Source organism: Lethenteron reissneri, unplaced genomic scaffold (assembly GCF_015708825.2).
Source record: "Lethenteron reissneri isolate LAM-NWPU_2019-01 unplaced genomic scaffold, ASM1570882v1 scaffold_1640, whole genome shotgun sequence".
Taxonomy (NCBI): domain Eukaryota; kingdom Metazoa; phylum Chordata; class Hyperoartia; order Petromyzontiformes; family Petromyzontidae; genus Lethenteron; species Lethenteron reissneri.
Genome location: NW_026891378.1, coordinates 3,942,288 through 3,958,416, shown reverse-complemented (window position 1 = coordinate 3,958,416; position 16,129 = coordinate 3,942,288). Strand labels below are relative to the sequence as shown.

Sequence of the window (16,129 nt, the reverse complement as noted above, 5' to 3'; positions counted from 1 at the left end):
CTATCATCCTCACCGTGAAAACCACCATCATTACCACCACCACTGTCATCATCACCACCATGATCACCACCATCATTATCATCATCATTATCATCATCACCGCCTACATCACCACCACGATTATCACCATCACAATTCTTACTATAATCATTACAACCATCACCACGATCATCATCACCATCACTACCATCATAACTACCATGATCAACACCACTACCATCATCACCATTTTACCATTATTACCACCACTACCACCATCATCATGGTATCATCTTTGTAACGTCTTTGTAGTCTGGTCTGTTATTTTTATTTATTGTGTTTACCCAGTGCGATAACTCAAGACACCAAGATAGGAGTCTCATTTGTAAGAGGGAGTGGAATGGGGAGTGAGTAGATGAGTAAGTAGATAAGTGACAGAGATGGTGGGTGATTGATTCAGTGACAGCATGGTTGATGGGGTGAGATGGTGTGTGATTGAGCGGGTGAGTAGACGGGGGAGATAGTTGGTGGGTGGGTGAGTGAGTGAGTGGATGGGTGAGTGAATTGGTGGAGTATTTGAGTTAGTGAGAGGGTGAGTGGGTAAAATATTGAGTGCGTGAGTGAGTAGATTAGTGAGTGAACGTTTGAGTGCATGGGTGAGTGAGATGGTGGGTGAGTGAGCGGCTGATTGGGTCAGTGGTTAAGTTAGTGAGCGAGAGGGTAGGTGAGTGGGTAAATGATTGAGTGAGTGAGTTCAAGTGTATCGTCTGTAACCGGGAGTAGAACTCGAGAGACCAGGACAGGAGTCTCATTGGCAAGAGTGACCTGGGGCTGGGGGGATCTCTAAAATAACAAAAACGACAACGTGAGCACAGGGAAGAATAACGAAGCGAAGAGAAATTGGCAGAAAAAACCACCAACAACAACAACCACCATGTTACAGACGGAACCGGAAAAAAAACCAGCACCCCGAACAAACTCCCAATACTGCAAGGGTGGAGACAGCATCTGTACACCCAACTCACAGTCGTGTCCACGTGTTGGGGGGCTATCTCGTCAACCCAGGGCCACCCGTCGCGGCGTCCAATGCTACGTAACGACGACTCCCACAGACAACACCGACAGCCCACTCCTCCTGGTTAACCACACCACCACGGTTCCTGGGTTTGTCGTCACGGAAGCGGACCGGTAGCTGCTGCAAGCTGCGCAAGGCGTAATACGTTCAAAGCGGCTAACCCGCCGGATCATCCGGGCAGCTGCATTCTGCACTAACTGGAGCGTCTGCACCAATCCAAGTGGAAGCTCTGCATAGATAACACTATATGTAACACCATTTTTGTTCCTGGGTAGTGTTATTTCCTAATTGCTCATGCCTAAAAAATAAAGAAAGTGGCTATTATTCCCCATAACCTTTGCTTTTGTGACCAGGACATTGATATTTTGACATGTACCTATTTTCAGTGAGAAAAGGGGTGAATATGTCTTTTCGTTCACATATAGTTAGAAAAAAAACATATTAATCAAAATTAACATGTATTTATACTAAAGTAAAACAAAAATTAATACAAAAGATTTATGAGTGAGTAGTTTTTGGAGATTTACAATTATACTGTAAATCACTTTCACGAATCATCCCCCAAATATAGTCTCCCATCATGTTCTTGTTATACTGTCCTTGGTAGCGGCATTCTGCATCATAATCCAGGCGTGTTGAGACAAAGGCATGAACTAATGATTACAGGTCTGGGGTAGAGAGGAACGGGCCCAACCCTCGGAGTGTTTGTAGGTGGTAGAGATCTACTCTGAACGTAGCTATGAGCTGCGGGCGCACAGTCAAGCTCTGATCTAACAGCACACCGAGGTTGCCTACTTTGGACACACGGAGAGGGCGAGTTCTACTAATCAGTGGATGATCGATGTGGCCCTGACACGCTCGCAGACGCTGCTCTGAGCCAACTATCATGTACTCTGTCTTGCCCAGGTTTAGCTGCAGACGGTTTTGCTCCGGTCAAACAGCGACTTCAGACAAGCATTCTGAAATAACAGATATAGCGGCATCTGGATCTGATGTACGTTAACAAATAATTTATTTAGAACTGATTTTTGTGTTTGGTTTGTTGTCCGCACCTCTGATTAGCACGGTTGGATATGTATGGTGCGAAAAAGTTCAACATACATACATAGAATTTGAATCAGCATCTTTATTTAAACTGGAGGAATCCTATGAGTCATGAAGCTCTTTTTCAAAGATGTCCAGTAGAGACGGGTCAGAATGTTACAATAACAAACAGTCCAGACAACTGATAGGGGTGTGAAATATAGCAAAGGTGTGCAAATTACTGAAACTAGATAAATACGAATTAATAAAGTATTTTACTACAATTTGCAATCGTATATTAATTCCTACCGATTTTTCAACACTAAATGCAAGCGTGGGCAAGGCAGCAACACAACAACAGTCCCAGATCACTCCAAGACGACACGGCAGTCCCTGGACACAACTGCACATGAATATTGATCTATTGATACATGGGTATGGATCAGAGCATGAATCTTCTGCTTCAGTACATTTATTGAAGGAAGATGTATGATGTTAAGGGAGGAAACAGGGTTGTTTCAAAACGTTGGTGCTGCAACGACAAAGGCTTTGTCACCCATTCCAATTCTCATTGTTGGCATAGTTCACAGAAAATTAGATGGACGTCTTAGGTTTCTTTGGTTTGACGGGCTTCATGATTGAGCTAATTAAAGCACAGATTTGCCAATAAGGGTTTTATGGATGAACAGGGCCCAATGTAGATTTCGTTTTGCATCAAGTGATGTGAGATTGGATTTGAAATCGAGGTCACATTAGTGGGTGCTGCATGATACATCCAATACAAATCGAAGATCAGAATGATAAATGGGGTTTAGCCTTTTAAGTGTTAGATTAGTAGCTGATGTATACGCAGCGTCACCGTAGCCACCATACCTTGTTATTTAAAAACTTGTGGACGAGATGTTACCACGATGTACCTTTTTGATAACGGTCTGAGATGTATCTCTGAAATAATTTCATCGTACTGACAATTCTAGTTGACTGTGCCTTGTGATTCTAGATTTATATATTTAATTTTTTACCTACGTGACTTTACCGAAAAAAACAAAGAGTGTGTGCCTTGTGAGTAGAATATCATAGTCAAGAGTTTCAAAAGGCTTTTGACGAGGATACAATGCCACGTTACAGACAGGAAATGCCGATTTGTCGTTAATTTAAGCGGCACAGCCGATGGTGGTGTGCCTCGACACAACTGTCACTTCTCCTGCCCAAAGCAGACTAACTTAACCCATGATTCATGAACGCATTTAACAATAACCCTGGAATATGCTCACACAGAGCAGAATGGGGAAGATAAGGAGGCGTGTCAAGACGGAAACACTTCACATATTCAAGGGCCTCTCCATGGACACAAATAGTCGGGGGATGGTTGGCTGATCCAGTGGCAGTTTGAGGACGACCTTGGCTTTGGTGATGTTCAAGGGAGACAAAGGCGGCCGCGCGTGGTATTGCCCACCCACCTCCACTCGTGTGCCGTGCCAGCCTTCATGGGTGCTACTCGCTAACAGCACTTGGCTCAGCAGAAGTGTGCTAAGGCTGTACGGGGATATTTGTGAATACCTATACAGTCGTGTCATCTCTCACAGCTCGGAGATTACGTAGCCATCGCTGCAATCATATTTAGTCAGCTGGGAAGAGTAAGACGGAGTTCATTCGCAAATCAGTGGGGTATCAATGGATCGCCCTATATGAGGGTGATTTCTCAAGGTTGTGGTTTATATGTTAAAGGTGGTTTCAGGTGTTGGTGGTTTGGGGTCATTGTAGGAATGCATGCTTTGTTACAATGTGGCTTTTTATTAAATGGTATATGGGCAGCTACACGAGGTTATTTTGTTTTAGCGAAATGAGAGTGGGACAGTGGGTGCATGAGGTGGGTAATTGAATGAGTGGATGAGTGTAAGCATCACATAATGTGAGTGAGATGGTGCATTAGTGAATGAGATGGTGAATGAGTGATATGGTCGGTGAGTGAGTGAATCGATGGGTGTGTGAGATGGTGGGTGAGTGGGTTGGTGAGTGAGTGAATGAATGAGATGATGCATGAGTGAATGAGTCTGAATGAGTGAGATATGCTGTGGTGAGTTTGAGGCGAGGTATGTGAGGTGAGTTAGCATGAGATATGTTGAAATAAGATGACGTGAATTGAGATGAGGTGAACTGAGGTGAGATGAGGTGTATGAGGATGACATTAGATGAGTTGACATGTTAGTTGAGATGGACTTTGACCAGCCACCCCTGGCGCTCACACGTCAGCACTTTTCATACCGAAAGAACCAAAGAATAGTGCAGTACATTATGATCACAAATACGACAAATGCACGCATTACACCATGACCACGGGACTCCGGGAGGAGACCATCGACGACTGCCGATCAGGCGGCTCCGAGACCTCAGACTGCAGCTGCGCCAAGCTGTTCAACGTGCGGTCGGAGGTGCCGGCCAAGTACAAACACCGTCTTTTTGAGTGCAAACTTCTAGAGCACAGTTGTCAGTGCAAAACAAGACACCCCCTGCTGGGTGCTGGGAATCCTTGAGGCTGCAAACGACTTCACTGCAGATTTGTGTATCCCGGGTTCATGCTGCTTCAAGGACGTAGCCATGGAGTCAACATTGGGGGGGACCAAATCTTCCAGGGGGTCTGGGGGTCCCTCCCCAGAAAAAAAATCTAAATTTGAAAACGAATTTCCTGTCTAAAATATAAAAAAAAATCACTAACACATAGGATGGACTTTTTATTTATTTTTTACAATAATGTCTAATAGTGTATTGTATGACATTGCTGTTTATTCTTTTTTTACCTTTTCTTGTTTCATTGTAGGTAATGGCAGAGATTAGGGATTAATAAACTACAACCATAACCACAATCATGTAAACAGAAATATATTTTATAGCAATATATTGTGGGGGGCATTTTGAGCATTTTTGATTATTGGATGTGTCCCCCCCCCAATAAATATTATAATTACGACCTTGTGCTGCCGCATCACTTAACCCAAGAGTGGAGCGAGCGTGAGGGTTTGTACGACGATCGCCGCGCTATATTCTTTGTTCTTTCGGTAAAGTCACGTAGTAGGGAACTAATAAAATAATAAAAATACAAACATTTTATTGTTTTAAATAAAAAATATAAAGCAATTTATGTTATTATGATTAAATAATAAAAATATAAATTAAATAGTTTTATATAAAACAATAAAAAAAGCAATAAATTGTTCTATATTTTTATTATTTCCCTACTACGTTACTTTGCCGAAAGAACCAAGAATATGAATCCCTGCAGTCACGAAAGCTTTAAATCAAAGTTTAAGATCTCCGCGCTCTCTGCAAGTTTTATTGTCACGGAGCTCTGCTGTTGTCATCACAGGGGGGCGCTGCGTAGCGTCAATTACAGCACATTCACACGTCGCGTTTGCTTGTAATCATACGCACACTTACAAACGAGTTTTTAGAATCATGTAAGCTACGTAACTACGTTATTCTGAATGCTTAAATATACATGTAAAATTTTAATATGCTTTTATAGACTTTTTAAAGCTTTAAATACTCGATTTATTTACGTCAATAATGTTAATACAGCAGTTTTACCTATCATAACTACTTTTGATTCAAGTCACACTTACAAACGAGTTTTGAGAATAACGTAAGCTATGTTGCTATAAATGTTAACATTTGCAGCTTAAATCCAAAATACGTTATTAAAGATTTACCTCAGAATGCTACAGAGTTGTGTTACATTCTTAATCACGTAACTCTATCTGGACAAGTCGCAACCTTACACCACTGTTCCCTACCTCATAGCACAGTAAATGTAATCAGCACAGTGACTTTACCTCACGTGCCTGTACGCAAGAAGTAAAACTTTTACCTCAGCCCGTGTCTCACCGCCTCGCTGCTTAGCAACATCACTGCCGCCAATCTGATGTTGGTTTCCCGCCAAAATCAGGGGTCAGAGGGCAGGTGGGCGGGGCCTGAGGGCAGGTGGGCGGGGCCTGAGGGAGGGGGGCGTGTCCTGCGTGGGTCAGCGTTGAGCTCTGATGAAGCCACCTTTGGGTGTGGATGCAGGTCACAGTGTGATGATGGACCGCCTTGCTCCTCGGGAATGCAACGTGAACGTTCGTTGCGATCACAGATCGCGGACGGTCGTCCAACTTCTCTCAATGGAAAAACCAAACACAGCCACGGATTATGATCTCTCTCGTGCACGTGTCACCAGGGGCCGTCCATAAATGACGTCACGCGATTATGGACGATTTTTGACCCCCCCCGCGTCACACGGCGTCACAAAAAGTCAGACCCCCCCCCCTCAAATATGACGTCACAAAGCTCTGCCCATCCCCTCCCCCAAAATCACATTTCCATTTTAAAAATAAAACATGCTTCAAATCGCTTTAAACTACTGTCATTGTAGTGCTTATTTAATGTGGCGCTGCACTCTGATGTTGTAGGAGTGTTGTTGTGACGTCATTTATGGACGGCCCCACAACTAACTTCTGTCAATAAAGCAACAGCAACACAGCCGCCTCTCTCGTGTCTCTGTTTCTAACGACGCCCTCTGCCACTCCCCTGCCTTACCCCACACACCTGGCCTGCACTCCTCCGCCAGAACTGTCTCCATTCCTACCCTGCCTCGTCTCTTTCCCTACCACCACTCAATTATAGTCATTACAGTCATTACAATAGCATCCTGATGAGTATTTTAATAGGAGGGGGATTTTTCCCAGCTCTGCCACCACGTGCCACATGTACGGCATGTTAGTGTGTGTGTGTGAGAAGCTCGTGTAGTGCCTAATGTGCAATGTGTGTATGTAAAGGTGTACTGCATGTTACATATAGCACTGTATACAGTGTGTATACTGCAATGTAGAGTATGAAAACACGTGTAAGTGCGCGTGTATGAGTTTAATGTGTAGTAGTACATGCACGTTAGGAGAGGTGATGGTAGCAGCAGGCTGCAAGGCCAGGCAATGCATCGTAAAATGTGATAACTACGGCAGTGAAACATAAAACATAACGATACTCAATGATATGAAAATAACGAAGTCAACTAATAGAAGGAAAAATGATGAAACGAATTAAATTTTTTACATATTTTTAAGATTGATTATACGATAAGAGCTATCGGTAGCAGCAGCATAGTGTGCCAGCCAATTCCAACAGTTCAAGCAGCATGATGACATTTGTAAACTTATCTATTGACTAAATTCCTGAGGCATGACTAATGTGCGCCCACGTGCATCGTGAATTAAAGCTGTTTTAAACCCGCTCCTGTGTCTGTGTTTCTCTCTGACTCCGCAATATTTGACCACGTTATTCACTCCCATGTAAAACTGTCATCACTACACTCCCAACCATCGCTTATTGGCAACTCCGGGTTCAGTAGACTTCGTGCAGACCCAGAATCATGCTCCCTGCAACAGTGCAGAAGATGGCCCTCTCCTGGCAAGGGGCAGGCTTCCACGTGGCGTCAGGCCGCATCTTCTGTGCGCTGAAAGAGGATAAAGAAGATAAAATGAATCCGATCAATTATGTTAATGGCGTCCTCACAGCAGCCTGGCTGCCAGCGGTTCCCCACTGGGCCGCACCCTCGCCGGCACCTCGTGGCTTCCTCTCCGCTCTTTACGATCGGCGCTGCTCCCCTCCCGCATCTCTTGCCTGACCCCCATGCCCACCACGCGTCCTCTTGGTGGCCCGGTTGCCGGCGGTCGCCTGCCGGGCCACGCTGGCGCCGTGCGAATTCCTCGCTATCCCACGTGGCTGGGATGGGAGGTCGAGCTCCTGCCCCTGGGGGAGTCTTAACCGTGTCAGCATGACGGGCATGGAGGGAAGATATGTGTCCATGGCAAGCGAGCTGGGCTGAAGCTGCACCATTTACCTTGTCGTGGGCCTGGCCGGAACTGCGCTGCTGCACTGCACATACGTTATGGACGTCGTCTGTGGCCTGCGGTGGCCTTCTTCTCCCTCCTGGCTGCAGCCCATGGCCACCCCCCTTTGTCTTCGCAATACGATGCCTCATTGTTTTTTCAGCCACCCAAGCTTTCTGTCACCCCCCGCCCCAGCTACGACCAGGCCTATCAAAACCCCTCCTTATCCATCCCTCTTTTTTTACTGTCATCAAAAGTACACCACTACTTTACAATAACCCAATTCTTAATTTCATTCATCATGCTGTATACGATTTTCGAATTGCTGTAAAACCCCTTCGTAAAGATGCGATATAAATCTTATACTGGTAGGAACCACCTGGTTCCACCAGCCCACAGGGGATTATTGTGTCCGTCTGTCCGTCGTGCATCCAAAAACGGGAGGGGTCGGGCTGGGTGGAGAGGGGAGGGTGGGGAGGGGCTGGGTGGGGAGGGTGGGGAGGGGCTGGGTGGGGAGGGGCTGGGTGGGGAGGGTGGGGCTGGGGGGGTGGGGCTGGGTGGAGAGGGGCTGGTCACCCCGTGGTGCCCTTATAAAACTCAACGTTTAACCTACTCACGCCGGCTTGTGCCCGCCCTCACAGTCGGCCATATTTGCGGAATACACCACGCCGCTGTTGACCCTGGCCATTGACCGAGCAACCCAACATTCCTACCAGCTCCCTCCGCAGGAATGTGTTTAAGATTAGATAAGAACCATGATCGGACCAGTCAAACATCCCCCAACAATGTTGATGGAGAATCCCTTGAATATGTGGAGTATTTCCCTCTTGACAAAACTCCTTATCTTATCCATCCTGCTGTATGTGAGCGTATGCCAGCATTATTGTTAAGTGCATTGATGAATCGTGAGTTTAGTTTGTCTCCTTTGAGCAGGAGATGTACTTTAAGTAAGAAGTGACAGATACTGTAGGTCCAGGTGCATTACCATCAGCTGTGTCCCTTCAAGTCACCACACATCAGCATCAGCGTTTCCTGCTTCTACCGTGGTATTGTATTCTCAAGGTAACATGCTACTGATAATACATTTTTTTAGTGCTATGGACAATGCTGATGATTATGGACACGGATTGAATGATACAATTTGGAAAATGACAACTGATTGTCTCATCTTCTTGGTTCTTTTGGTAAAGTCACGTAGAAGGGAAAAAAGAAAATAATAATAATAAAACGTAATAAAATAATTCTCACGACATTTCGGCCACAACGCAAGCAGCCGTCCTCAGGTGAAGAACAGGTCTGTCGGGAAGACAGTGTCTGAATGAAACACCCCAGGCTTGGAGCGTATATTTAAGCTGAGTTGGAGGGGGAAGAGCGCCTTGACAAAATAATTAGCATATCAAGAGGAATTTAGCATATTTATGGGAAATGCAGATATGGGATTAGTCACTACTTATGAAATGCGTAGGAGGTGGGCAGGGGGTTTTAAAGTCATATTATGCCCATGCATTATGCAGGATTAGCAGCATCAAAGGTAGGGGATAGGGTAGCATTAATAAAGGGAAGGAATGTTAATATTATTTAGCTGCAGTAAATAAAGACCACGTAAAAAACTAAAGTATAAACTACATAGTATCATCAGTATACTAAATATACTCTCCACTAAGCTGAGCTACTAACAGTAAGTAATACATTACAATTCTATGTCGCAAAAAAATGTAATATACTTCCAGCTAAACGTTTTTCTCTTACATCACACGGGTCTACTCCGTACTATATACTGCCATGGACAAACCCAACATAAAATTATATACTTTATTACTATACACCACCTTCGACTATACATTTTAATATTAAACTATGTATTATTCTACCCACCCTACTGTATATCACACTGCTGTATATTCACTATACAATTACGATACTATATATTACGTTATACATTGTATTAAACATTACAATTTTATACTATTTATTATCATACAATCTGCTATACACTATACAATTGACCGTTGTGTGAAAGATACTAAGAGGAAGCAACGAAATATGTCAATGGGAGAGTGGTGGTAGGAGACTTGCAGCGGAGAAAAGAATCCATTCCCTGCGGAGAATACAAGATATATAGTCAATGCCAGTGAGTGGACTGCAGTCTGAAAGTCACCGTAAAGGTGAACACAATCAGTTAAGATCCGAAATGGTGCATTATGTCCTTCCAATGATTGCTGAGCCAGAATCCATCTTCTCGGTTGAAATTGTCTCTGTGTTTGTATATGTGGATCGCCTCATGAACGAATCTCTCATGGTAGCCAGATGGCTTGCAGAGAACCTCTGTCTTGGAGAAGTCAATGTCATGTGAGCCCACTGAATTGTAACAGTGATCTGCCATAGCTGAGGTGTTTGTCCTACCGTGTTTCAGGTCTGCTTTATGTTCACGGTTGCGGTCCAAGACATGTCGTTTGGTTTCTCCAATGTAACTGCTACCACAGAGGCAACTTAGTTTGTAGATGCCAGGGTACCGTATGTCTGGAACCACATATTTTATAGAACGAACCAGATCACGGAGTTTATGTACTGTGTTGAATCGGACCTGGATCTTGTGTTTAATCAGGATTTTGGATATCTTTTTTGTGACCCCAGCAATGTAGGGTAAGGTGATGGTTTTGAAAGGCTCTTAAACAGGATCCTTCTTGATGGTGGGAGTGATGGCTTTGTGGATTGTGTAGTCGGAGTAACCATTAGCCTTAAGCGCTTGGCGTACGTGTTTGAGTTCACTGGCAATGTGTTCCTGGTTGGAGATGCATTGGGCTCTATGGTATAGAGTCTTGATGAGGGAATTATTCTGGGATGGTGGTGGGAATCCGGTTTTAGGTAAGCATCCGTATTGGTGGCTTTCCTGTAGACAGAGTGGCTCATTGAACCATCAGGTCTCCTTTTAATTAGGACATCCAAAAAGGGTAGCTTGCCATCTTTTTCGACTTCCATGGTGAATCTGATGGCTGGGTGTATGGAATTATGTGGTCGAGGAATTGGTCTAGAGCAGGCCGGCCATGGGGCCAGCTGACAAAAGTGTCATCTACGTACCTCTTCCATAAGGTCGGGCGTAGAGTGGCAGTCTTGATGGCGTCAGTCTCAAATTTCTACATGAAAACGTTGGCTAAAACCAGAGATAGGGGGGAGCCCATTGGGGTGCCTCAGTTTGTTTGTAGAAAGTTCCATTCCCGGTGAAGTATGTATTGGTTAAGCAGTGTTTCACCAGGGGGGGGGGGTACCCCAGTATTCAGTCCTTGATAAGTCAAGACTTCAATTATTGCGATGGTGTCAGGTACAGGAACTTTGGTGAATAAGGAAACCACATCAAAACTGACAAGCAGGTCGTCTCGGGACAGGGAAATTCCCTTGATTGTCGATACCAGGTCTGCGGTACTAAACGCTACTCAAACAACAACCACCACCGTGTTACAGACGGAACTGGAAAAAAACAGCGCCCCGAACAAACTCCCAATACTGCAAGGGTGGAGACAGCGTCTGTACACCCAACTCACAGTCGTGTCCACGTGTTGGGGGGCGATCTCGTCTACCTAGGGCCACCCGTCGCGGCGTCCAACGCGACGTAACGATGACTCCCACAGACAACACCGACAGCCCACTCCTCCCCCGGTTAACCACCCCACCGGACGGGTAGCTGCTGCAAGCTGCGCAAGGCGTAATATGTTCAAAGCGGCTAACCCGCCGGATCATCCGGGCAGCTGCATTCTGCACTAACTGGAGCGTCTGCACCAATCCAAGTGGAAGCTCTGAATAGATAACACTATGTAACACAATTTTTGTTCCTGGGTAGTAAGTGTTATTTCCTAATTGCTCATGCCTAAAAAGTAAAGAAAATAGCTGTTATTCCCCAAAACCTTTGTTTTTGTGACCAGGACATTGATATTTTGAAATGTGCCTATTTTCAGTGAAATAATGGGTGAATGTCTTTTCGTTCAAATGAAGTCAGAAAACAACAACACATGAATCAAAATTAACATGTATTTATACTAAAGTAAAACAAAAATTATTACAAAATATTTATAAGTGAGTAGTTTTTTGAGATTTACAATTATACTGTAAATCACTTTCACGAATCAGCCCCCAAATATAGTCTCCCATCATGTTCTTGTTATACTGTCCTTGGTAGCGGCATTCTGCATCATAATCCAGGCGTGTTGAGACAAAGGCATGAACTAATGATTACAGGTCTGGGGTAGAGAGGAACGGGCCCAACCCTCGGAGTGTTTGTAGGTGGTAGAGATCTACCCTGAACGTAGCTATGAGCTGCGAGCGCACAGTCAAGCTCTGATCGAACAGCATACCAAGGTTGCGTACTTTGGACACACGGAGAGGACGAGCTCTCCTAATCAGTGGATGATCGATGTGGCCCTGACACGCTCGCAGACGCTGCTCTGAGCCAACTATCATGTACTCTGTCTTGCCCAGGTTTAGCTGCAGACGGTTTTTCTCCGTTCAAACAGCGACTTCAGACAAGCATTCTGAAATAACAGATATAGCGGCATCTGGATCTGACATACAGTGAGGGAAAAAAAGTATTTGACCCCCTGCTGATTTTGTACGTTTGCCCACTGGCAAAGAAATTATCAGTATATAATTTTAATGGTAGGTTTATTTGAACAGTGAGAGACAGAACAACAACAACAAAATCCAGTGGTAACCACACTTCTGCGCAAGAGCGCATAAGTGTGGTTACCACATCTACACCTCTAAAAAAGGAGCGAAACAGACTTCTCTACAAATCTGGCTGTCGCCTGATGAAGCTAGTTGTAATTACTGGCGGGTAACGGTGCCGGGTTCAGCAAAGGGCCTCGCCCGGTGGTTTGTGGCTCCACAAACTGGACCGTGAGCCCCAGCCACGTGACCGAGTTAAACACGGCAACTCCCACCGGTGTCTCACAGCTCGACTACTGGAACGCGACTTTGAGACAGTAACAAATTATTTTCATGAAGTAGTTTAAAGTGTTAAACTTGAAATAAAAAAGGTGAAGCTGAAAGACGAAGATAACAACAACAATCTCGTGGTGTAAAACGGCGGGGAGCAACGAGTTTACTAGCAGAGTTCCCCTGCCAGTTCAGTTGAGATGAGGAGAGTTGAAGTGAGTTGTGATGAGGTGAGTAGATGTGAGGATTTGAGACGAGGTGATCCGAGTCTTCGTTTTTAAGCCACCCCTGGAGTGGAGACGTCTGTACTCGCTCACACGTCAACACATTCCAGTGCATATCTATTGATATGCAAATCAAACTGAAAGACTTCCTACTTCCTTGTCACCTATTTACGTGGCTTGTTCCTCGTTTAGCGTCTCAGACGCAGCCAGCGACTGCCTGAGCTCCAGCCAGCGACTGCATGAGCTACAGCCAGAGACTGCCTGAGCTACAGACAGAGACTGCCTGAGCTCCAGCCAGCGCCCGTCTCTGAGTGGAGCCACAAAGCCATGGCGAGTGCGGCTCCCAGTGGTAGCGAGGTTCCATGGGAGTTGACCTGCCCCATCTGCCTGGACACCTTCTGCTGCCCTTGCACGCTCAGCTGCGGCCACTCGTTTTGCCTCAAGTGCGTGGAGGGCGCCTGGGATCCGACGGAGTCCTTCTCCTGCCCACAGTGCCGAGTGACTTTCCCTCGGAGGCCCAAGCTGAACAAGAGCGTGACGCTCACCAACCTCATCGAGCAGCTTCGAGTGGCTGAGCCCATGGCTGCCGATGCTTCTGCTTCTGCTGTTTGCTGCGATCATTGCAGGGAGCCCGCAGTGAAGACTTGCCTCAAGTGTGAGATGTCGTTCTGTGTGACCCACGTTGTGCCCCACCAGAAGTTGGCAAGGTTTAGTGACCACGTCCTGGTGTCGCCCGGTGTGAACTTGGAGAATCGACGGTGCGTGGAGCACGGAGCCGAGTACCGCGTCTATTGCATTAACAACGGACACCTCGTCTGCAGGGACTGCACCGTCACTGTGGATCATCGAGGGCACAAGCTCATCACTCTGAAGGTGGAGCACGACAAACGAAAGGTGAGGAAGAGGTTCTCACGGTCACCGAGCAGTACCCACGATACCGCAGCATCAACTGATGAACTCTGTCCTTGGCTCTCAACAGCAACATCTACTTATAACGAAACCACAGCGAGTGGCTCAGACTCATTTTAAAGTGGATTTAATATTTTACATCCCGTCAATTTATTTTTCAAACGACTGTTTGAAGGGTAAATTCATAGTACAGTCGACCCTTCTGCATCGCGACTTTCCCCATCGCGGTTTCGATATATCGCGGGATCAGCAGGAGAAATTAAATGAACATTTTTTGGGAGATTTTGGGAGTTTTGCGAAAGCCGCAGACGACACGCAAAAAGTTTAGTAACTCAAATGCACAAATTATATGTACAGTACTGTATAATATTCATGTATTTTATATTTTAACTAGCTTGTTTGCCCATCCAAGGACGGGTTTATTTTGCAGTAAATCTGAAATATTCAATAGAAAAATTGTTCAGCTCATGATTATTAATAAGGGGGGGGGGGGGGGGTTTGCCCCATATGGAATGATGTAACCCGCTAATGGTTATTGGTGAGGGGTGCGGCATGTGGAGTGACGTCACCCATTCATGATTATTAATGAGGTGGGGGGAGTCCATGTAGAGGACCCCACCTGTTCATGAATATTAAAGCAGGGGGTTGGCCTCATTTGGAGTGACGTCACGCGCGGGACACACAGACCATAAATATACACGATTTTTTGTGTATATTTTTTGGGTTAAATTCAGGCGCACACTGGAACTTTGGAGACAACACTATTTATTAGGTAACATAACAATTAACACTTAACATAACGACTTAAGGTGGTAGCCACCTTTCCTAACTTAACCAACCCACGGGGATACTACATCATTGGACCAGGACAGCCCAACACGCTGCCTGGTCCACTAGCGAAGACCAGAGAGCTTCATCACAGAGATGACCCAGCAGCAGAGCAGAACAGCCCAGAACAGCCCAGCTCTCCATCCACACCCCGCTTATAACCACTCCGGCGTGGCTGGCTCTGCCCCAGGCCACGCCCCCCCCTGGGGCCCCTGGCCCGCTTTTATCCGGTCACGTGTCCTGTTGGGTTCACGCAGAGTGTCACGGCCCGACACGACCTCCGTGACAACTGCCGACAGCCCCCATACCGAGCCACTACAGTAGTGTCGTTCTACTACTCTACACAGGCATCAGGGTCCGGTTCGAACCCACGACCTCCTGTTTAGTAGACAAGGCAGATAACATCTCACCACTATGGTGCCCTGTCCACCCACTACTCAGATAGCCCCGTCCACGACTCGGATAGGCCCGCCCACTGCTCAAGTAGCCCCACCCACTACTTTGGTAGCCCTGCGCACGTTTGAGCTCTTCGAAAAATCAGTTCCCTTCTGCGCTTGCTCCCCCGAGGCTCCTGCCCCCGTCACTGTGGAGGGGTTCGCGTGGAACGGGGGTGAGAGGGGACGCTCGGAGAGTGAGTGGAGTCTCCCCTGGTGACGTCTCTCACAGAAACAAGTGGGAGATGAGACGCGGGCGGTGGAGGAGAAAAGGAAGGAGGCGGAGGAGTCCGTGAGGCGGATGGAGGCCGATCGTAGGGATGTGCAGGTACCGCGTCTGGGCCGGACTCTGTGACCCCGTGACTCCACTCTGAGTAAGGTTTGTGATGGAGGACAACTCCATTCATTCACGTGGACTTCCATTGTCTCCAAACACATTGTGGGACGAAACCCACAACGGTCAGGACGAGTAAAGAGGTGGTTCTCATCTCCACTGAGAAACTAAATCAGTGGTGGAAATTCCACATTCCCATATCTCCATACAACTTAACACTTCAACGAATGTTAACTGTATTGGTCAGATAAGGTGTATCACACACAGACTGTTGTACACCATCTTACTGAAACCAATCAGGCTTTAGGGTGGCCAGGTGGCAGTAAAGCAAGTTGTTTCATGATCCCCTCTCTTCATCCATACACATGTGGCATTCTCTCACATTCAAAACATTCATTTAAAGAGGAATTGGCCTAACTTCCCATATCATGAAGTGTCTACTTGTTGAAGGCAAATTACAGATTTCCCTTCGCTTCATGTGAAGGTAAACAAAGCATTGTCCTGATAGCCTTGCGCAATGGGAATGGCACAAACGC

At 46.0% G+C, this 16,129-nt stretch overlaps 1 protein-coding gene across 3 annotated transcripts in view; it reads left to right on the top strand.

Annotated features, from left to right (window-relative positions):
- The window catches only part of LOC133339106 (E3 ubiquitin-protein ligase TRIM62-like), a 46,667-nt gene that overhangs the window by 22,510 nt on the left and 8,028 nt on the right, over positions 1–16,129 (top strand). For all 3 annotated transcript variants that reach the window (XR_009754678.1, XM_061547227.1, XM_061547228.1), the window contains exons 7-8: positions 13,785–13,982; positions 15,492–15,587. Coding sequence is in view for 2 of the 3 variants with exons in the window: in XM_061547227.1 (XP_061403211.1) it covers positions 13,785–13,982; positions 15,492–15,587 (294 nt within the window). In the remaining variant the exon portion in view is untranslated. The remainder of the gene's footprint in view (positions 1–13,784; positions 13,983–15,491; positions 15,588–16,129) is intronic.